The 15,361-nt window shown below is 47.0% G+C and overlaps 1 protein-coding gene across 1 annotated transcript in view; it reads left to right on the top strand.

Annotated features, from left to right (window-relative positions):
* LOC138643469 (serine/threonine-protein phosphatase 6 regulatory ankyrin repeat subunit B-like) overlaps positions 1 to 15,361 on the top strand; it is a 72,970-nt gene that overhangs the window by 2,001 nt on the left and 55,608 nt on the right. The window contains exons 2-11 of the mRNA XM_069732375.1: positions 403 to 504; positions 3,041 to 3,139; positions 3,743 to 3,856; positions 4,196 to 4,300; positions 4,452 to 4,550; positions 5,381 to 5,482; positions 10,227 to 10,328; positions 10,698 to 10,796; positions 11,510 to 11,710; positions 12,723 to 12,824. Of these exons, the coding sequence (XP_069588476.1) occupies positions 403 to 504; positions 3,041 to 3,139; positions 3,743 to 3,856; positions 4,196 to 4,300; positions 4,452 to 4,550; positions 5,381 to 5,482; positions 10,227 to 10,328; positions 10,698 to 10,796; positions 11,510 to 11,710; positions 12,723 to 12,824 (1,125 nt within the window). The remainder of the gene's footprint in view (positions 1 to 402; positions 505 to 3,040; positions 3,140 to 3,742; positions 3,857 to 4,195; positions 4,301 to 4,451; positions 4,551 to 5,380; positions 5,483 to 10,226; positions 10,329 to 10,697; positions 10,797 to 11,509; positions 11,711 to 12,722; positions 12,825 to 15,361) is intronic.

Below are 15,361 nucleotides of genomic sequence, written 5' to 3'. Positions count from 1 at the left end.
ACTGAGATAAACACAATGAAACAAAAACCGACTGAGTCATTGTAACCGGAGCTGACACCCAAAGTATTTGTGTGTGGCGCCCAGCCAGCGGTAGTGCAATACGGGTGACTCCTGTCCCGAGGTTACATCACAATCTGCGACGCGTTTCCCACCCAGACGGCCCCACGGGCTCCATGTCACTGTAGGACCTTCCGTTTCGTAGTGGACATCCATGTAGACCACCATGGTACCGTTTGGTGACCTATCCAACCACGGCACAGCGTACGGTGCTGAGCATTATACCGCTAAATGTTGGGGGTACCGGGTGTCAGACCCTCACCCATCAAACAATGTCAAGTTACTGGTCAATCCGTTTAATCAGGGGCATTGTAACACTTCGCTGATTCTTTATCATATCAACAGGAATCTGGTCTAACTCCATTCATGATCGCAGTGAGAGAGAACCGGCTGTCCATAGTGGAACGATTCATTGACCTGGGAGTGAATCTCCAAGAGAAAACTGAGGCAAGTAGTAAAATTTAGTGTTCATCAGCAAGTGTGACCACTTCTACATTATAAGAGCAGAAGTTTTGGCAGTTTGCTGGTCTGGAGCATTCAGGCAATGATCTTGAAGCGATGAAGCATTTTCCTCAAATAACGGATCCGTCATTTTTTTTGACGGATCCGCTATTTTCCCATAGACTTGCATTAGCGACGGATTGTGACGGATGGTCGTCCGTTCCATCCGCCAAAAAACCGGATCCGTTAGAACCGTTTTCTCAACAATTGTGACGGATCCGTCGATCCGTCACTATGTCGGAAGTGACTGACGCCAAACAACTGAAGTGTGAAAGAAGCCTTAGGGTACTTTCACACTAGCGTTTTATTTTAATCCGTCACAATGCGTCGTTTTGCAAAAAAAATGCATCCTGCAAAACTGCTTGCAGGATGCGTTTTTTCCCCATAGACTTGTATTGACGACGCATTTGCGACGGATTGCCACACTTCGCATCCGTCTTGCGACGGATGCGTCGTGCTTTGGCGGACCGTCGGGAGCAAAAAACGCTACATGTAACGTTTTTTTCTCCTGACGGACCGCTTTTTCCGACCGCGCATGCACGGCCGGAACTCCGCCCCCACCTCCCCGCACCCTTACAATGGGGCAGCGGATGCGCCGGAAAAATGCATCCGCTGCACCCATTGTGCAATGCAGCAAACGCTAGCGTCGGAATCTCTCCCCGACGCATTGCGACGGGGAGATTCCGACGCTAGTGTGAAAGAAGCCTAAGTCGTGTCCCCATGATAAGTGTTTGTTCAGGCTTTCACACAGCTGAATTTGCACATGAATCCCACATCTCAGCTCACTTGCGTTTTTCCTTACTTTTTTTTTTAATGCATTTTACCACATGCTTTTTTTATGCTTTTTTGTCTCTCTTTGGTATGTTAGCCTAGATAAATAGATAGAAATAAATCTGTGAGATATATAATTAGTGTCTTGCATGTGGTTTACTGGACATGTATTACGCTAATAAATAAATGACGTTGGGTCGTGATAACCAGCCAGCGTAAAGCAGACAGCTGGGGCTGATATTATCAGGCTGGGAAGATCCCTGGTTATTGGGCCCTTCCCAGCCTAAAAATACCAGCCCACAGCATACCCGAGCACCCCCGCGATACCCGGTGCATACCCGAGCACCCCTGCGATAGCCGGTGCATGCCCGAGCACCCCCGCGATACCCGGTGCATACCCGAGCACCCCCGCGATACCCGGTGCATGCCCGAGCACCCCCGCGATACCCGGTGCATACCCGAGCACCCCCGCGATATCCGGAGCATGCCAGAGCACCCCCGCGATACCCGGTGCATACCCAAGCACCCCCGCGATAGCCGGTGTATGCCAGAGCACCCCCGCGATACCCGGTGCATACCCGAGCACCCCTGTGATACCCGGTGCATGCCAGAGCACCCCCACGATACCCGGTGCATACCCGAGCACCCCTGCGATACCCGGTGCATGCCAGAGCACCCCCGCGATACCCTGTGCATACCCGGGCACCCCTGCGATACCCGGTGCATGCCAGAGCACCCCCGCGATACCCGGTGCATACCCGAGCACCCCAGCGATACGCGGTGCATGCCAGAGCACCCCCGCGATACCCGGTGCATACCCAAGCACCCCTGCGATACCCGGTGCATACCCGAGCACCCCCGCGATACCCGGTGCATACCCGAGCACCCCAGCGATACCCGGTGCATGCCAGAGCACCCCCGCGATACCCGGTGCATACCCAAGCACCCCTGCGATACCCGGTGCATACCCGAGCACCCCCGCGATACCCGGTGCATACCCGAGCACCCCCGCGATACCCGGTGCATACCCGAGCACCCCCGCGATACCCGGTGCATACCCGAGCACCCCTGCGATACCCTGTGCATACCCGAGCACCCCTGCGATACCCGGTGCATACCCGAGCACCCCTGCGATACCCGGTGCATACCCGAGCACCCCCGCGATACCCGGTGCATACCCGAGCACCCCCGCGATACCCGGTGCATACCCGAGCACCCCTGCGATACCCGGTGCATACCCGAGCACCCCTGCGATACCCTGTGCATACCCGAGCACCCCTGCGATACCCGGTGCATACCCGAGCACCCCCGCGATACCCGGTGTATACCCGAGCACCCCCGCGATACCCGGTGCATACCCGAGCACCCCCGCGATACCCGGTGCATACCCGAGCACCCCTGCGATACCCGGTGCATACCCGAGCACCCCCGCGATACCCGGTGCATACCTGAGCACCCCTGCGATACCCTGTGCATACCCGAGCACCCCTGCGATACCCGGTGCATACCCGAGCACCCCTGCGATACCCTGTGCATACCCGAGCACCCCTGCGATACCCGGTGCATACCCGAGCACCCCTGCGATACCCGGTGCATACCCGAGCACCCCCGGGATACCCGATGCATACCTGAGCACCCCCGCGCACCCGATGCACACTTGAGCACATGTGCTCATCACTAGTAACCAGTCTTCCTCGTCTTGATTTTGTAGGACGGTCGCACAGCGTTACACGTCGCCGCAGCCTGTTCTAAGGATGAGATTGTCCGACTTCTTCTGGTGAAAAAAGCAGAACCAAACCTTCCCGGAGGGGTAAGCAATCACCGTGATTCCTTATTATACAGGAGTAATTTACATACCTGGCCATAAAGTATGTGAACCCCCATATGATTAAACCTGAAAGTTGAACCACGTCTCCCTTTCTCACTAAAGGCGATATGTGTCCCAATGGTGGTGGCTTTACACACATCCTGCAGACACCTGGCATTGTGCAGACTTGTGTAGTCCTCATAAATCCCAGCCTACAAAGCTCTGGATGAGCAGTTCTTGTGCTGCTGTTTCATCCAAGGACAGATGACTGTCATGCACTAGGCCCTGCAGGGAGCCGTCTTTTAAGGCCACCTATTTGGCTGAGGTGGCTGTAAATGACATAACAGGCAGTGCCGTTGTGGGTCCTTGAAAACTGCAGGTTGATTTTGCTGCGAATTTCACCCATGGATGTGGATAGATATACAGAACTGTGCAAAGCTATTAACTCTTCAATATTTGGAAACTTCTTACTTTGCACAAGTGTTTCCACACCTGCCTAAGACTTTTGCACAGTACATACAGAACATATCAGCCATATACAAGCATACGATTCCTGGCTGGCACATAGCCACAGTACTTACATTATTGTCCATTGCTGTTTCACAGCTAAAAGAGCAGCTACCGCTGCACTACACGGCCCAGCGACCCACCGGGGCGATCAGTGTCATCCAGACATTGCTGAGAGCCTCCCACAAGGACGCCCGACTCGTCCAAGACAAGGTAGGAGGAATTGTATCCAACCATCCAAGATCCATGCAATAACACAGACATCGGGATCTGTCTGCACCCCATTGCAATGATGCCCCAGGCAGGAGCCTGCTCGCCTTACCCCGCGTCCTGGCTCAGGATATGAGATAAGGCCTCTTTCACACTTCCGTTTTTTGCCATCCGTCGCAATCCATCGTTTTGGTAAAAAAAACAGAACAGATCCTGCAAATGTGCCCGCAGGATGCGTTTTTTTGCCATAGACTTTTATTGACGACGGATCGCGATGGCCCCGTACCGACGGAAATGTGAAAGAGGCCTTATCTGCACAGTAATTGTAATGTTTCCCCCCAGGACGGCTGCATCCCTCTATTCCTGGCCATCGAGTCCGGCAACCTGGGGATCTGTAAAGAACTGCTCTCGTCTCACGTAGACGCCCAGATCAGAGCTACAAGCAAAGTAAGAACCTGCAGAACATTGCACCCAAGTGGCGGCTAGAAGATGCCGCAGACTCCGCAATGATCTGATCACTATGAGCTGCCATGTTTGCTGCCCTGATACATTGTTTCTGGTACATTGTGACATTTGCACATTTATATCCTGACTGCAGCGATCTGGGGACTGCGCCCTCCATGCAGGGTGTCGGAAGAGAGACGTGGACGTGGTCAAACTGCTGGTGGAATATGGAGCTTCTGTGGATTCCCAAAATGTGAGGATCAATTTACCTATCTATCATTTATCTATCATCTATGTATTATCTATCTATCTATCTATCTATCTATCTATCTATCTATTATCTATGTATCATCTATGTATTATCTATCTATTATCTATCTATCTATTATCTATGTATCATCTATCTATTATCTATCTATCTATCTATCTATCTATCTATCTATCTATCATCTATGTATTATCTATCTATTATCTATGTATCATCTATGTATTATCTATCTATCTATCTATCTATCTATCTATCTATCATCTATGTATTATCTATCTATCTTTCTATTATCTATCAACTGTATCATTATCTATCTATTATCTATCTATCTATCAACTGTATCATCTATTATCTAACTATCTACAGTATCTATCTATTATCTATCCATCTATCTATCTATTATCTATCAATCTATCCATCTATCTATCTATTATCTATCTATCTATTATCTATCTAACTATCTATTATATATCTATCATCTATCTATTATCTATCTATTATCTATCTATTATCTATCTATTGTCTATCTATCTATTTATCTATCTATTATCTTTCTATTATCTATCTATTATCTATCTATCTATCTATCATCTATCATCTATCTATCTATTATCTATCTATCTATCTATCTATTATCTATCTATCTATCTATTATCTATCTATCTATTATCTATCTATTATCTATTATCCATCTATTATCTCTCTATCTATCTTCTATCTATTATCTATCTATCATCTATCTATTATCTATCTATCTATCATCTATCTATTATCTATCATCTATCGATTTACTAATAGTAGATCTTCTGGCACAGGGTGACGGTCAGACCCCGCTCCACGTTGCAGCCTGGGAAGGTGATGAGATGACTGTGAAGTTCCTTTATCAATGTAAAGCCGACCCGAACCTCACTGACACGGTAACTCGTGGCCGCTCCTGCTATGAGGGATTTAATTTTACTCTTTATTTTGTCCTTCCTCGTCTTGTATTGGGGTTTATAGATCTGTTTATAGATCAGTTCTGATTCTGTGATCTGTTGGCACACGCTTCACCTGAAGCAGAAGATTATTGAGCCACTGATGCGGCTGTGAGTCTCCCAGTGAGGGCACCGAGCTTGGCAGTTACATATTCAAATGTAGTCACAGCTCTTGTTGTTCACGTATCAGAGCTTGGTGGTTTCACATCAGAGCTCAGAAACAGAGCTTGGTGGTGACACATGAAAGTTTAGGGACCGAGCTGGGGGGTGACACATGAAATTGAGGCACAAAGCTTGGTGGTTGCACATGAAAGTTTAGGAACTGAGTTTGGTGATTGATTAGACATGAAAGTATAGGGACAGAGCTTGATGGTTACTCATGAAAGTTTACGAACAGAGCTTGGTGGTTGCTCATGAAATTTAGGTACAGAGCTGCTTGGTGGTGATGCATGAAAGTTTAGGTACAGAGCTTGGTGGTGATGCATGAAAGTTTAGGTACAGAGCTTGGTGGTGATGCATGAAAGTTTAGGTACAGAGCTTGGTGGTGATGCATGAAAGTTTAGGTACAGAGCTTGGTGGTGATGCATGAAAGTTTAGGTACAGAGCTTGGTAGTTTCACATCAGAATTGAGGCACAAAATGTGGAAATAACACATCCGGTTTGAGGAGCTGAGTTTGACAATTATATTTGGAGGTTACACACTGTAGTGTGACCCAGAGCTTGGTGGTTTCCAGCAGCAACAGGAACACTCGCAGCAACCGGCAGTATCCAGAGCCGCCGCTATTGATGGAGATCTCACTCTAGCAGCTATAATAACTGCAGTCTATAGGAGGCGTAGACATAGGTACCACCCCGGGCAGCTCCTAACTCGGGATGGGGCTCCTTAGCTGAGAAACTCTCTGCGCAATATTCACTGCCTTTAGAAAGTTGAAAAGTAGTCTATGCTGATACTGAAAAGGACAAAAGTATTGCTTTAAACCCAATGTTAATTGCTATACATAATCTTACATACAGAGCTCAGCAGGCAGTATCACATATGACATGCTCAGATACAGAGCTCAGCAGGCAGTATCACACATGACATGCTCAGATACAGAGCTCAGCAGGCAGTATCACACCTGACATGCTCAGATACAGAGCTCAGCAGGCAGTGTCACACATGACATGCTCAGATACAGAGCTCAGCAGGCAGTATCACACGTGACATGCTCAGATACAGAGCTCAGCAGGCAGTATCACACCTGACATGCTCAGATACAGAGCTCAGCAGGCAGTATCACACCTGACATGCTCAGATACAGAGCTCAGCAGGCAGTATCACACCTGACATGCTCAGATACAGAGCTCAGCAGGCAGTATCACACATGACATGCTCAGATACAGAGCTCAGCAGGCAGTGTCACACATGACATGCTCAGATACAGAGCTCAGCAGGCAGTATCACACGTGACATGCTCAGATATAGAGCTCAGCAGGCAGTATCACACATGACATGCTCAGATACAGAGCTCAGCAGGCAGTATCACACCTGACATGCTCAGATACAGAGCTCAGCAGGCAGTATCACACATGACATGCTCAGATACAGAGCTCAGCAGGCAGTATCACACATGACATGCTCAGATACAGAGCTCAGCAGGCAGTGTCACACGTGACATGCTCAGATACAGAGCTCAGCAGGCAGTATCACACCTGACATGCTCAGATACAGAGCTCAGCAGGCAGTATCACACATGACATGCTCAGATATAGAGCTCAGCAGGCAGTATCACACATGACATGCTTAGATACAGAGCTCAGCAGACAGTATTACACCTGACATGCTCAGATACAGAGCTCAGCAGGCAGTATCACACATGACATGCTCAGATACAGAGCTCAGCAGGCAGTATCACATATGACATGCTCAGATACAGAGCTCAGCAGACAGTATCACACATGACATGCTCAGATACAGAGCTCAGCAGGCAGTATCACACCTGACATGCTCAGATACAGAGCTCAGCAGGCAGTGTCACACATGACATGCTCAGATACAGAGCTCAGCAGGCAGTATCACACGTGACATGCTCAGATATAGAGCTCAGCAGGCAGTATTACACATGACATGCTCAGATACAGAGCTCAGCAGGCAGTATCACACCTGACATGCTCAGATACAGAGCTCAGCAGGCAGTATCACACATGACATGCTCAGATACAGAGCTCAGCAGGCAGTATCACACATGACATGCTCAGATACAGAGCTCAGCAGGCAGTGTCACACGTGACATGCTCAGATACAGAGCTCAGCAGGCAGTATCACACCTGACATGCTCAGATACAGAGCTCAGCAGGCAGTATCACACATGACATGCTCAGATATAGAGCTCAGCAGGCAGTATCACACATGACATGCTCAGATACAGAGCTCAGCAGACAGTATTACACCTGACATGCTCAGATACAGAGCTCAGCAGGCAGTATCACACATGACATGCTCAGATACAGAGCTCAGCAGGCAGTATCACATATGACATGCTCAGACACAGAGCTCAGCAGGCAGTATCACAAATGACATGCTCAGATACAGAGCTTAGCAGGCAGTATCACATGTGACAGGCTCAGACACAGAGCTCAGCAGGCAGTATCACACCTGACATGCTCAGATACATACAGAGCTCAGCAGGCAGTATCACACCTGACATGCTCAGATACAGAGCTCAGGAGGCAGTATCACACATGACATGCTCAGATACAGAGCTCAGCAGGCAGTATCACACATGACATGCTCAGATACAGAGCTCAGCAGGCAGTAACACACCTGACATGCTCAGATACAGAGCTCAGCAGGCAGTGTCACACATGACATGCTCAGATACAGAGCTCAGCATGCAGTATCACACATGACATGCTCAGATATAGAGCTCAGCAGGCAGTATCACACATGACATGCTCAGATACAGAGCTCAGCAGGCAGTATCACACCTGACATGCTCAGATACAGAGCTCAGCAGGCAGTATCACACATGACATGCTCAGATACAGAGCTCAGCAGGCAGTATCACACATGACATGCTCAGATACAGAGCTCAGCAGGCAGTGTCACACGTGACATGCTCAGATACAGAGCTCAGCAGGCAGTATCACACCTGACATGCTCAGATACAGAGCTCAGCAGGCAGTATCACACATGACATGCTCAGATATAGAGCTCAGCAGGCAGTATCACACATGACATGCTCAGATACAGAGCTCAGCAGACAGTATTACACCTGACATGCTCAGATACAGAGCTCAGCAGGCAGTATCACACATGACATGCTCAGATACAGAGCTCAGCAGGCAGTATCACATATGACATGCTCAGACACAGAGCTCAGCAGGCAGTATCACAAATGACATGCTCAGATACAGAGCTTAGCAGGCAGTATCACATGTGACAGGCTCAGACACAGAGCTCAGCAGGCAGTATCACACCTGACATGCTCAGATACATACAGAGCTCAGCAGGCAGTATCACACCTGACATGCTCAGATACAGAGCTCAGGAGGCAGTATCACACATGACATGCTCAGATACAGAGCTCAGCAGGCATTATCACACATGACATGCTCAGATACAGAGCTCAGCAGGCAGAATCACACATGACATGCTCAGATACAGAGCTCAGCAGGCAGTATCACACCTGACATGCTCAGATACAGAGCTCAGCAGGCAGTATCACACATGACATGCTCAGATACATACAGAGCTCAGCAGGCAGTATCACACCTGACATGCTCAGATACAGAGCTCAGCAGGCAGTATCACACATGACATGCTCAGATACAGAGCTCAGCAGGCATTATCACACATGACATGCTCAGATACAGAGCTCAGCAGGCAGAATCACACCTGACATGCTCAGATACAGAGCTACAGGCAGTATCACACATGACATGCTCAGATACAGAGCTCAGCAGGCAGTATCACACCTGACATGCTCAGATACAGAGCTACAGGCAGTATCACACATGACATGCTCAGATACAGAGCTCAGCAGGCAGTATCACACATGACATGCTCAGATACAGAGCTCAGCAGGCAGTATCCCACATGACATGCTCAGATACAGAGCTCAGCAGGCAGTATCACACATGACATGCTCAGATACAGAGCTCAGCAGACAGTATCCCACATGACATGCTCAGATACAGAGCTCAGCAGGCAGTATCACACATGACATGCTCAGATACAGAGCTCAGCAGACAGTATCACACATGACATGCTCAGATACAGAGCTCAGCAGGCAGTATCACAGGTGACATGCTCAGATACAGAGCTCAGCAGGCAGTATCACACATGACATGCTCAGACACAGAGCTTAGCAGGCAGTATCACACATGACATGCTCAGATACAGAGCTTAGCAGACAGTATCACACATGGCATGCTCAGATACAGAGCTCAGCAGGCATTATCACACGACATGCACAGATACAGAGTTCAGCAGGCAGTATCACACCTGACATGCTCAGATACAGCAGGCAGTATCACACATGACAAGCTCAGGTACAGAGCTCAGCAGACAGTATCATACGTGACATGCTCAGATACAGAGCTCAGCAGGCAGTATCACACATGACATGCTCAGATACAGAGCTCAGCAGGTAGTATCACACATGACATTACATCATGGGGTTAATTCCTTCTGTGTTTTCTGCAGATGGACAGATCTCCCCTGCATGTTGCTGCAGAGAGGGGACACTCCGGGATTGTGGAATTACTCACAGAAAAGTTTCGGGCCAATGTTTTAGCTCGAACTAAGGTGAGAAGAATCTTTAAGCTGCTTCTCTTGGGCATTTTTAAGCTGTTTTTGTGCCACACATAAAGGCGGATGCAAAACAGAGAAGTCTCAGCCTTTATACTTTGCCTTTATTGTTTAAATTATTCATGTGTTGTCAAAAAATAAACTAGAACAAAAACTTGATTGCGGCTCTGACACCCACCAGCTACATAACAGAAGTCTGCAGCTCCTGCTCATTATTTCCAGGAGGAGCTGCAATGTTACCCAGTAACCACAAGGGGGAGCACCAGTGCTGATGTCCTACAGTCCTCCCAGGCAAAGCCCCTCTAACCCAAATCCTTCCCCAAATCCTTTTTCTATTTCCTCATGTTCTTCTGATTTACTTCCTAGGACGGTGACACTCTAATGCACATCGCCTCCCAGTGTGGACATTCAGAAGCGGCGCTCACCTTCCTGAAGAAGGGCGTCCTGCTACATATGCCCAATAAGGTGTGTATGAAATTAATGTCATGTGCCACCTAATGGACTCGCCAAGGTCAAATACCACTTTAGTAGTAGAGAAGTAAATGAGACAGTCATCGTCCTCTTACAAATGTACACGCAGCCTGCAGTGTAAAGAATGGCGACTTTGGTCACAAATTTGGAGGACGTTTAAAAGAAAAAAAAAAACCTCTATGCTTTACACTGCTGTCTGCATCCAGAGAACGCGAGCATTGAAATAAAGTGACAACAGGTAAGGTTCTTGATCAAAGGATTATTTAACTACTAACATGAGGACATAAACATCGTCAGTGGTTGGTTTTCCATTTTCTAGATCTGGATATAATATGAGGTTGTGTCTTTTTTTTTTTTTTTTGCAACGTCGCTATTTATTTGACTAACTTACCATGTGGACCCCCAACAATCCAAATCTTGAGGGCACAAGTGTGTTTACAGAAGATTTCATTGACGTGAAAAGGAAGATAGTATTAATTTTTATATTCAGTGAAAATAAGCTGCTCGGGGGAGGGTCTTATTGATAAGCCCCGCCCACGAGGGCCTGAGAACATAGCTACATTTACTTTAAAGGCTGTCTCTATCAATGAGTAGCACAATTGTAAATCATATGTTATATTAAATGTTGGAAACAATCTGTAGACCCCTGTATATTAATATTAATATTATTATTGATAATGGTGTTGTATGTTTTCCTTGCCCTGCAGTCAGGCGCATTGTGCCTCCATGCGGCGGCCAGGAGGGGGCACACTGCTGTGGTAAAAGCGTTGTTACAGAAGGGGGCTCAAGTCAATGCTAGAACCAAGGAGAATTACACCGCTCTTCACATTGCTGCGGAGAACTCCAAACCGCAGGTGGTCCAGACCCTGCTCGGCTTCGGAGCACAAGTACAACCCAAAGGAGGGAAGGTGAGAGCTCAAAGGCCCATGTGAAACTAAAAACCATTGTTTAATTTCTTTCTTTCTTTTTTTTACCCTATAAAGTAATTGTTTAGTTAATGGGGGGGTCCAGCAGGAGCCCCTATAAAGAGCTGAAATTTGCTTCTTCCCATGCCTATTACTTGATACGGCCACCGGATGGAGACAGAGTCCCACATGCTGATACAATGTATCACTGACGGTTTTATAGGACTCCATCCATCAGGAAGCGAGATGACTTTGTGCTGCGTCTTCCGTTTATGACGCATTATGAAGTCAAAGACGTGACTCATCTCTGCTGGGAGCCCGGATTTATTTCTGTGCCCAGATCCATAAAATAAAGTCAGTTTCTTTTTATTGCAGAACTTTAGAAAGATCGGTCACTTATTCTCAGCTGGATTTTTCATCTACGTCCGTGTTCTCCGACCTCTGGGGGTTACAAAGTAACAACTCCCATCGTACCCTGACAACCTCTGCGGTACTTTGGCAAAACCCGAAAATTCACAGGTTGTCAACCCGGGCTTGAAATGGGTAGACATACTGCCATGGGCGCAAACTGCTTTACCTATCCCCCATTAGTACGTGTGATGTAATTCTGGGGTATAGGACCCCCTGGGAACCCCATTATATCAGTCTCCATCCTGACGGTTCTCGAGAATACGAATGATCACCAGATAAAATTGATGCAGTCCTGCGAAGTCTTGGTTACAGGATCTCCCACCGTTTTGTGTATAAAGCTCCTATGAAGATCTATGTGCTCATGCCAGGAATGATGCACTCGTTATCTAATTCTAATTAGTAGGACAGTCTGTCAAAAATAGAGACCCCCGAAGGCGCTCCCGAGGAACCCACCTGACGAAAACTACATTTAATCAAGAGGGTTTCCATTCATTGACAGCAAGCAGAGATCTAGAAGTTGGTGAAGGATTGACAGTACATGAGAAAGTTGCAGGCTGACTTCTATACCGTGACGCGTCCATTTAACTCGGTATTTATCACTTAGGACCAGGAAACTCCGTTACACATTGCAGCGCGGATAAAAGATGGAGAGAAAGTGGCCGAGATCCTGCTGAAGAGCGGAGCTGATGTCAACATGGAGCGAGTGGTGAGTAGGACACCACCCGACATCATTCCAAACGCCCAATGAAATTGCTTGTCGTGCGAGGTCCTTGCCATGGAAGTCTAGTGAACATTAATCTCTTGCTTCACCTCATGCTGCCATCGGGTTACATGTTGCTGTACATTTCTCTCTGCTTCCAGCCACCACTAGGGGGAGCTCACTATGTTCAGATTTATATAGCCACCACTAGGGGGAGCTCACTACATACAGATTTATACAGCCACCACTAGGGGGAGCTCACTACATACAGATTTATACAGCCACCACTAGGGGGAGCTCACTACATACAGATTTATACAGCCACCACTAGGGGGAGCTCTCTACATACAGATTTATACAACCACCACTAGGGGGAGTGCACAACATACAGATTTATACAGTCACCACTAGGGGGAGTGCACAACATACAGATTTATACAGTCACCACTAGGGGGCGTGCACAACATACAGATTTATACAGCCACCACTAGAGGGAGCTCACTACACACAGATTTATACAGCCACCACTACAGGGAAGCATACTACATAAGAATTCATACAGCTCCCATTGAACTCAGAAATAAGGCTGGAGTCACACTCGGCGTAAGACAATACGGTCTGTATTATTACGGCCGTAATACGCTGAAAAGTCCCCAAAATAGTGGTCCGTAGCTCCCCCGTAGGCAGGGTGTGTCAGCGTTTTTTGCGCATGGCATCCTCCGTATGTAATCCGCATGGCATCCGTACTGCGTGTTTTTCTCGCAGGCTTGCAAAACCGACATACGGCTATACAAGGGATCCATGTGTAAAAAAAAAAACAAAAACATATATACTGTCTATATATATATATACAGTGGGGCAAAAAAGTATTTAGTCAGTAAGCAATAGTGCAAGTTCCACCACTTAAAAGGATGAGAGGCGTCTGTAATTTACATCATAGGTAGACCTCAACTATGGGAGACAAACTGAGAAAAAAAAATCCAGAAAATCACATTGTCTGTTTTTTTAACATTTTATTTGCATATTATGGTGGAAAATAAGTATTTGGTCAGAAACAAAATTTCATCTCAATACTTTGTAATATATCCTTTGTTGGCAATGACAGAGGTCAAACGTTTTCTGTAAGTCTTCACAAGGTTGCCACACACTGTTGTTGGTATGTTGGCCCATTCCTCCATGCAGATCTCCTCTAGAGCAGTGATGTTTTTGGCTTTTCGCTTGGCAACACGGACTTTCAACTCCCTCCAAAGGTTTTCTATAGGGTTGAGATCTGGAGACTGGCTAGGCCACTCCAGGACCTTGAAATGCTTCTTACGAAGCCACTCCTTCGTTGCACTGGCGGTGTGCTTTGGATCATTGTCATGTTGAAAGACCCAGCCACGTTTCATCTTCAATGCCCTTGCTGATGGAAGGAGGTTTGCACTCAAAATCTCACGATACATGGCCCCATTCATTCTTTCATGTACCCGGATCAGTCGTCCTGGCCCCTTTGCAGAGAAACAGCCCCAAAGCATGATGTTTCCACCACCATGCTTTACAGTAGGTATGGTGTTTGATGGATGCAACTCAGTATTCTTTTTCCTCCAAACACGACAAGTTGTGTTTCTACCAAACAGTTCCAGTTTGGTTTCATCAGACCATAGGACATTCTCCCAAAACTCCTCTGGATCATCCAAATGCTCTCTAGCAAACTTCAGACGGGCCCGGACATGTACTGGCTTAAGCAGTGGGACACGTCTGGCACTGCAGGATCTGAGTCCATGGTGGCGTAGTGTGTTACTTATGGTAGGCCTTGTTACATTGGTCCCAGCTCTCTGCAGTTCATTCACTAGGTCCCCCCGCGTGGTTCTGGGATTTTTGCTCACCGTTCTTGTGATCATTCTGACCCCACGGGGTGGGATTTTGCGTGGAGCCCCAGATCGAGGGAGATTATCAGTGGTCTTGTATGTCTTCCATTTTCTAATTATTGCTCCCACTGTTGATTTCTTCACTCCAAGCTGGTTGGCTATTGCAGATTCAGTCTTCCCAGCCTGGTGCAGGGCTACAATTTTGTTTCTGGTGTCCTTTGACAGCTCTTTGGTCTTCACCATAGCGGAGTTTGGAGTCAGACTGTTTGAGGGTGTGCACAGGTGTCTTTTTATACTGATAACAAGTTTAAACAGGTGCCATTACTACAGGTAATGAGTGGAGGAAAGAGGAGACTCTTAAAGAAGAAGTTACAGGTCTGTGAGAGCCAGAAATCTTGATTGTTTGTTTCTGACCAAATACTTATTTTCCACCATAAAATGCAAAAAAAATGATAAAAAAAAACAGACAATGTGATTTTCGGGATTTTTTTTTCTCAGTTTGTCTCCCATAGTTGAGGTCTACCAATGATGTAAATTACAGACGCCTCTCATCTTTTTAAGTGGTGGAACTTGCACTATTGCTGACTGACTAAATACTTTTTTGCCCCACTGTATATATATATATATATATATATATATATATATATATATATATATATATATATGTGTGTCAGTAGACACATATATGTATATATA

The sequence above is a fragment of the Ranitomeya imitator genome, chromosome 6 (assembly GCF_032444005.1).
Source record: "Ranitomeya imitator isolate aRanImi1 chromosome 6, aRanImi1.pri, whole genome shotgun sequence".
In the NCBI taxonomy this organism is placed as follows: Eukaryota; Metazoa; Chordata; class Amphibia; order Anura; family Dendrobatidae; genus Ranitomeya; species Ranitomeya imitator.
The sequence above is the reverse complement of the archived record's forward strand: the minus strand, read 5'-3'. Positions and strand labels throughout refer to the sequence as shown.